At 37.4% G+C, this 7,823-nt stretch overlaps 1 protein-coding gene across 3 annotated transcripts in view; it reads left to right on the forward strand.

Annotated features, from left to right (window-relative positions):
- Positions 1–2,165, forward strand: part of LOC124778014 (THAP domain-containing protein 1-like) — a 49,126-nt gene extending 46,961 nt beyond the window's left edge. For all 3 annotated transcript variants that reach the window (XM_047253591.1, XM_047253588.1, XM_047253589.1), the window contains exon 5: positions 93–2,165. In XM_047253591.1, the coding sequence (XP_047109547.1) occupies positions 93–220 (128 nt within the window). In that variant the 3' untranslated portion in view covers positions 221–2,165. The remainder of the gene's footprint in view (positions 1–92) is intronic.
- Positions 2,166–7,823: the final 5,658 nt, after the last annotated feature.

Below are 7,823 nucleotides of genomic sequence, written 5' to 3' on the forward strand. Positions count from 1 at the left end.
AAAGTTCCATCGTCCTTTAAACCCATTCTCTATATTTTTCCATTTATCTGAAGTTGCCGGCGCCTGAAAAAAAATTGATGTTTTGATTGCAGGTGTCACCAACAAATACAAAGGAACAATCACAACTGGAGAAGCCACAATCCCTATCTGTAGATTTAACTGCTGTCGACGATCTCAACGAGACCACGCCAAGCACATCACAAATTCCAGCAGAAACTGAGACACCCAAAGCAGTACTAAAACGAAAAGTACCTGCAACTCCATCGCAGCCTTCATCATCAAAAATCAGCGAAAAAGCTCTGCTCGACTCCAAAATCGGTTTTTTTTTTTTTCATGTGCGACTGAGAAATTACAAGCTATTTCAAATCGTGCTGCAGTAGTGAACCAAGAGGACTCCTACGACTATTCCGGAAAGCATGTTGCGTCAATGCTACGCAGTATTGGGCCTCCAGTTGCCATGAGGCTTCAAGAGTCAATTACGTCACAAATAACAAATGAAGAGCACAAGGAAAAAATGATGATAGTCACTTTTTTGTAACTTTTCAGGACGACGAATTTTCTGCTCTAGTCTCTTGTATATCATAAACGTTCACCGTATAATTATCACAACATTTTTATTGTTCTATATCTATTTGTTTAGGTAATAAATGTAATAAAATAAACACATTTTCAATTTTAAGGTGCTTTATTAATTAAAAACTTAAATAGGTACACAAAAAACATGGTAAAAGTGATGGTAGTCATAAAAAACTTGTGTACTGATAAGTTTTCATTACTTTCAAGGTTACACTATTGTTATGAGGTATTATTCTATAACCCAATATAGGTCTATAGATTATTGATATGGGAAAGCAAAGGTAAAGTGTTGAGTCATTTTCTCTTACCTTGACGCAGAATTGGTGGTAAAGAGGAGGACGTATTATCACCAGGGTCTTCTGTCTCTCTTGAAAGCTTGGTAAGCTGGTGTTGTGTTAGGATCGGTGACATAAGAAAGTGCCCAGTGTGAGATGATCTGTGTTCAACTAACCTACAATGGTTTTTTGAAAATTTTATTTCGCGAACTGGTCGTGTAGCAAATAGGCCTTTCTTGTGATAGTGATTTTCCAAAAAAACAGTCCATTTTCGAAATAGGTTTTGATCAGCTTCAATCACAGTGAAAGGCGAAGGCTTTACTCTGGCATTCTTTATTTCATTTACCCAATGTTCTGGTATCTCTGCGGGAAATTTGCCGTTTAAAGGGCCATATCTCTATCGCATTCTAGGCAAGAGAGGCCGCGAATAGGGAATATGATTGTTATGCAGTCTAGTTTTTTTAGGATTTGTACCACATAATGACAGAAGCAAAACATGGTGTAGTTCTTGTTCTGTCCGCTACAAGAGTCGCAAAATATGTACAAGTTTTTGACATTGGACTGTAACATGGTGAAGATATAATAGTACAACATCGATACTACTTCGTCTGCTCCTTTACCTCCTTCTGTTTCTTGGTAAGCAAGAAAAGTTGCATTTCCCGTAGATAGGCTGCGGACATTTAATAAATACAATGACAATTGACAGTGGTCAAATTAGGTAACCTTAAATTTTTTTTGAACATCAATAGTAGGTGCCTCAGTATCCTCCCTTTTCCTTGAAATTTTCCTACATTTTCTCTTTGTGTCATAAAACATGTTAGCTTTCCTCAAGTGTAGTTCATTTTCACATTGCTTTGTCTTAATGCTGCTTAAAATATTTGCTTTTTCCTTGTCATCATTAGTCTGTTCCAGCTGGAGGTTTAGAGCTTTCATTTCTGCTTGGTACCTGTCACATGCACTGCAGGTGTCGCTTCTGGGATATCTGAAAGCTGTGTTAAACTTAGATACGAATATCTGTCTATAATATTCATAAGACGCAATCTTACCACTAGGCCTACTTGTCTTGTACAATGTGCACATTTTTTCAAATTTAAAGTGTCTGGCAAGTATGTTTTTTTAGTTTTATCAAAACTATAATGGCTTGTACGGCCCTTAAACGATGCAATGTGATCAATGACACTTTGATTAACTACTTCTGAGGTCCTACAATGTTTGTGGTCATACATTCCTCTCTTGTCTCTTGGGGGTTCACCTGTTTCTTTCAGACTCGTTTGAATAGTTTGAACCCTTCTCCCAGTTAAACCAAAAATAGACAAAAATAAACAATAATATTATCACCATCCTTTATTCTTACTTTGTAGGTGTAGCTCTTATCATTAAACGTGATTCATTTTCAGGCTTTCTTGGTCTGCGATTTTTGACGTCATAAACATTGATAAGCCCAGCCACGTACGTGGACTGAGCATCATTAGATTCTAAACTATTAAAATGAGAAATTAATCTTTTTCTTTCACCTTCACAAAATCTATCAAAACACTGTAGTCAGTTACATCTGAAATCGGGCCGTTTCGTGAGTACACACTTTAAGTTTTTTCATCTCATCTCTTACCCTTCCATGGGATTTTCTCTTCTTTGTGCTAGGTTTACTGACGTTTTCACAGTCTTCATCCACACTTGACTCACTTAATTCACTCATTTTCTCAGAAACTATTACCAAGAACACAAGCTATAAACTTTGGCAACTTTCTAACCACAAACACAAAGTAAAGAAAAGAATGAAGACAGCACGTTGAACTCCTGATCAAGCAGGTTTTGCCAACCTTATGAAATGATTCTTATCATATGTGCCGTGAACATAAATGGCATTCATCGGTTTTACCGTGCACAACAAAAATAAAATTGCAAATAACTTAGTAACTAACAGAATTCTCGCCGTGTACACCCCCACTACAAATTCGGCCGTATTTGAGCTACAAATTCCTGTCATAACCTGAAAATGGGAAAAAATTGAATATCATCATTTTTGCCTTGTGCTCTTCAAATGCAATGTGCCCACCACCAACACCCTCCAACCAATCAACACTACCGAGTAAGAGAGAATCAAATATGAGTGCTGATTTCTCAGATGACTATTTATTTACAAATTTATAGGTCGAACTTACTTTATTACTCAAACGATTACTTTCTTTCTATTCTGGTAACATTTTAATGATCAATATTATTATGCTGATCAACCATTTTCGTATAATTGTTTCTTTCTATTCCTTAAATACTTAGACCTAGAATACTCGTACATTACTATGTTGAAAATTCAAATAGAATAATAAATGAAAAAGTTGTATACTGTATGTTATTGTAATTACCTGTATGTATTCCATAACTGCCTTGTGCACCGCTTCGCAGGTTTCAGGTATAAATTTACTAATTGCGTTCTTTGGAACACGAAATAAATATTCCAGACTTTTAAAAGAGTCCCCTGTGGCTAAATAGCGTAAAGTTACTTGAAGTTTAATTTTTGCTTTTACTGCTTGTTTCATATTAGTATCTGATTTTGAAATCAGAGGTGAAACGCGTTCGAAAAGGTAGTCAAACTGCGCCTGAGACATTCGTAATAAGTTTTTGAAATCTTCAGAGTAATGGTTTCTTAGTTCGACGTCAACGAAATTATGTGCCCTCGATGTTCTTTGAAGTATCCAGTTCCTGACCCACCATTGTCTTTTCTTTCGTTTTTCTTGAGGTTCCACCAACCGATTCATTCTCTGTGCCAAAATAGTAGCAAAAACCGAACTCACCGCAGCACAACTCTTGATAAGGGGCTCGTTCATGGCTGGCTTCGCACGATCAACTGAATCATGCTTTCGTTGACACTTCACTCCGTGTGAGCTGTCCACGCCCCACGACTGATGGTTTCACTCCTGTCATGGCACGAAATCAAGCACGCCCTGTGGGAACCCGGCTTTACGTTCACCTTTCTTCTGCGGTTCATGTCCTCATCGGTGGCTGGTAGGATCGACTGTCTGAAACCAAATGTGTAGTGATGTAGGTTAAGATCCCAGGTGTCACATTGTGCAACCATTCACCCTGGTGGGCCTTCGTTTGTGAGTAACTGATGAAAAAATAAATAAATCAGAATTTTGCGTGCTGCGCAATAACATTAAAAAGGTTGAGTTAGGTGTTTTGGTTGCATGTTGTAATGGAAAAAATAATAGCTTAACATGCATTAGGTTATGGATTCGAACTTGTCAGGGGCGGTGAAACTTCATAGAAATGACTCCGATATTATTGTTATTCCATTAATTGATTTAAATGTATTTTTTATTTCTATTGCTTTGCCACATTATTGTAATCACCATATCAACTTTTTTCATTTGCTTCATTTTTGTCTTTATATCATTCTTTCTCCAACTGAAATTTTTGTGAATATGAATTTAATTATATTTATCTATTGTAATATTTAACTATTTGGAAATTCCGATCCATCAGTTATAAAACAAAAGACCACATAAACTATTTCTATCGACTGTGTGGTGGTGTGAAAAATTATTTTTCGTTACCAGATGTGCAGTTTCTTTGCGTGGTAATCGTTTTGCAAACATTTGAAACATAATCTAAATATCTATTGCACTATGGACAAAATAAAGCAAATGAAGATTAAATGAAAGAAGTGTTTATGAGATAGCGAAATTCAAACAAATTAAAAATAGATATAATGAATACAGCAATGTGCACGAAAAAACAGGGTGACAAAACAAAAGAAATTAATCGAAATTAATACATAAAATTAATTAAAAACACATGAACAAAGATTTCAAGTGAAAAAAGATTGATAGGAAGAAAAATGAGAGCAACTGAAGAAGTTGATATTATGGTTAAAATTATGTGACAAGGGAACAGAAATAAAAAATTGCGTTTAAATCAGTTCATTTAATAAAAATTATGATGAAAGCCATTTCGATAGAGATTTAACAATAAAAAACTGCTCTTTGCAATATTTGAAACCACAACCTCCTGAATGTGAAGCTGATGTCCGACCCATTAAACCAGCCACCCAACTGTTTGTTGGAACTTTATTAACACTATTGTGTGTCACCCAAAATTCTAAAATTTTTTCGTCAATTACTAGAAAATTTGAGCCCACCAGGGTGAATGGCTGCAGTGTGTGGTACCTGGGGCCTTAACCTACCTAAGCATATAGATGGTTTCAAAAATTGGATCCCACTGCTGAGGACCTCTCCTTGCCAGTCCATATTCTGTACTCATTAGACAGTTCAGTCCATCTAACAAACCCCCAAAATTCTTCATTTTCACCTGTGATAGCAATGTCGTCAGCGAACGTTACCGTTGATATCTTTTCACCCTAAATTTTAATCGTATTCTTGAACCATTCTTTTACTTCTGTCGGTGATTCTTCGATGTGTACTGGATGGTCGGATACAGCCTGGAAGGCTCATAAGTGTTTAGTAGAGTAGGTTATGCTAAGAAAAAAATCTATATTTTACGTCGTTTCGGAGTTAATTAGCACTGTAATCACCCAATCAGGCCGTTGCGCAAGCAAATTCAAGCGGCCCGCCAGAGAAGGTGTCCGTAAAGGTGTTCTTCGTATGGTTTCCTAAAACCTAACAAGAGAGCGATACAAAAAATGGACTTGGGACATTAGTAAAGATCGAACCCGAACCAAAGGCTGAGCCGTCTCGTGCGGTACCATGTACGCTCTGAGAAACACTGACACTAATTTTATCTGGCATGCCGTTTGAATTTGCGCACGCAACTACCTGATTGGCTAACTTCAACACTACTTAACTCGGAAACGGCGCAAGGTACCGAATTTTTTCTTAAAAATTATTTCTGATCAGCATTGCCTACCCTGCAACACCCTTACAAACTTTTTAGACTGCTTCTGACCACCCTGTAGACTGAACTGTAGGGGTGAAAGGTTACATCCCTGTCTTACTCCCATTTTAGTCCGAGTGCTTCGTTCTTAGTCCTCTGTTATTATTGTTACTTCTTAGTTGTTGTTCATATTATTTATATATTACCCATCTTTCCCTATAGGTTAACCCTATTTTTTTCAGAAGTTGTTGCACCATGTTACATTGTCGAACTTTTTTTCCGGTCGACAAGTCCTACGAACGTATCTTCATTTTTCTTAAGTCTTGCTCCCATTATCAATCGCACAACTGCTTGTCGGATGCCTTTACCTTTCCGAATGGCAAACTGATCTTCATTGAGCAGAATCTCATTTTTCTTTTCCATTCTTCAGTATATCACTTTTGTCAGCAACTTGGATGTGTGAGATGTTTAGGTAATTGTGCGATAGTCTGCACGTATATCTGCCATCGCTATCTTCGGATTTGTGTAGATGATATTTTACGAAACTCTGATGATATGTCTTCAGACTCATTGATTCTACACACCAACCTGAATAGCCGTTTGGTTCCCACTTGCCCAATTATCCAGGCTTACAGGACTTGGTAAATGGTTAACAAATATATGGAGCACTTTACATAGTCAAATCAGAGCGCACTATGAGACCTATTCTAGGGCCTGTTGCTTACTCTCATCGGCATGTACAAATGGCTCTGTAAGGGGTAAAGAGAACTGATGATTACGCTGTTGAAACGAGTGAAAAACATATAGAAATTTTAATAGAACATTGTAGCAAGTTCTAAACAACTGATTATTCTGAATATCTACAAAAATTAAAAGTTTTCGTACAAAGCCCATAATGCGACACGTACTGTGGACATCTGTAATATTTTATATAACAGACCAAATGCTGGAGACGACTGATCATTTAGCACAAGAACATTGCTGCAGTAGAAACAAGCACACCTGTTGTATAATACAACCACATTGTTTGAGGGCCAGCCCAACGATTTGATGTGCATAACTGAATAGCCTCCACATGACTGGTCTGTACTTATAGCCATTACAGGAAAACAATAGAAAAAAGAGTGGGGGTTGTTTTTTACCAGTGTTCTACAAATGTTCACATGTTCCCTGCTTTAAATTCAGCATAAAATCGTTACCCCAAAGGAAACGATGTAATTTTATGTGACCATTGTAGCAATCGAAGAAACATATGTTTTGAAGTTATTGCTAAAACTATAGTTCTCCTCATTATATGCATGAACCAAGTATGTTTTGCTGAAAATATCGTGCTGTTTGCCATGGTGAAGATAAACAATAACAAGTAAAGCAGGAACTTGATAGAACAAGTTTGAAAGTAGCTCTGAAAGCCAATAATTATAAGACTAAGATAATGTCTGATCAACATATCGAAAATAGTGCAGTACAAATTAATTATGAAATCATAGAACCAACTTGTGTTCTGGGCAGTTGGCTAAATGTACAGAAAACTGAATAGACAAAAGAGCACAACTGGTCAGGAGTAGATATGCAGGGCCAGTTCAAGCCAAGGTAACGATCTTATCTCAAGGTCACTTGCAGTGTCAGGTTACACCTCAGGAAACTGGACGAGGTCACTCCCCAATCCACTACCACTGGGCCAGCCTACCCCACCCCCTTCCCCCTGTCCAGCCCATACACCAGAGGCAGCAGAGCGATGTCACCCTCCCACTCCCTTTTCCCCTGGGTGACCGAGGAATCACAATCCTGCGTAAGAACCCCATCCCCACTCCTATGGACCAATAAGAATCAAGCCCCCTTCCTCCTCCTCATCCTTTATAACTGAAGTAATTGAATAGGTGAAGTCACCCTTGTTCTGTGCATCATAAGGAGAAGATCGGGTTTGTTTTGGGTCAGGGTGTTGGTTTACTACAAATAATACATTAATTTTAATATTATTCCAGTTATGTGAGTTTTGTCATTTTATGTCTGAGCCCTGTAGTGAGGGGACTAGGGAATGATAATTTGTTGTATATAATAAATTAATTACATTATTATTTGAATGACATGAATTTAGTCAATTATGGTCTTTACCCCATAGTGAGAGGATTAAGGTGTGGGTTT

This window comes from Schistocerca piceifrons, chromosome 2 (assembly GCF_021461385.2).
Source record: "Schistocerca piceifrons isolate TAMUIC-IGC-003096 chromosome 2, iqSchPice1.1, whole genome shotgun sequence".
NCBI lineage: Eukaryota > Metazoa > Arthropoda > Insecta > Orthoptera > Acrididae > Schistocerca > Schistocerca piceifrons.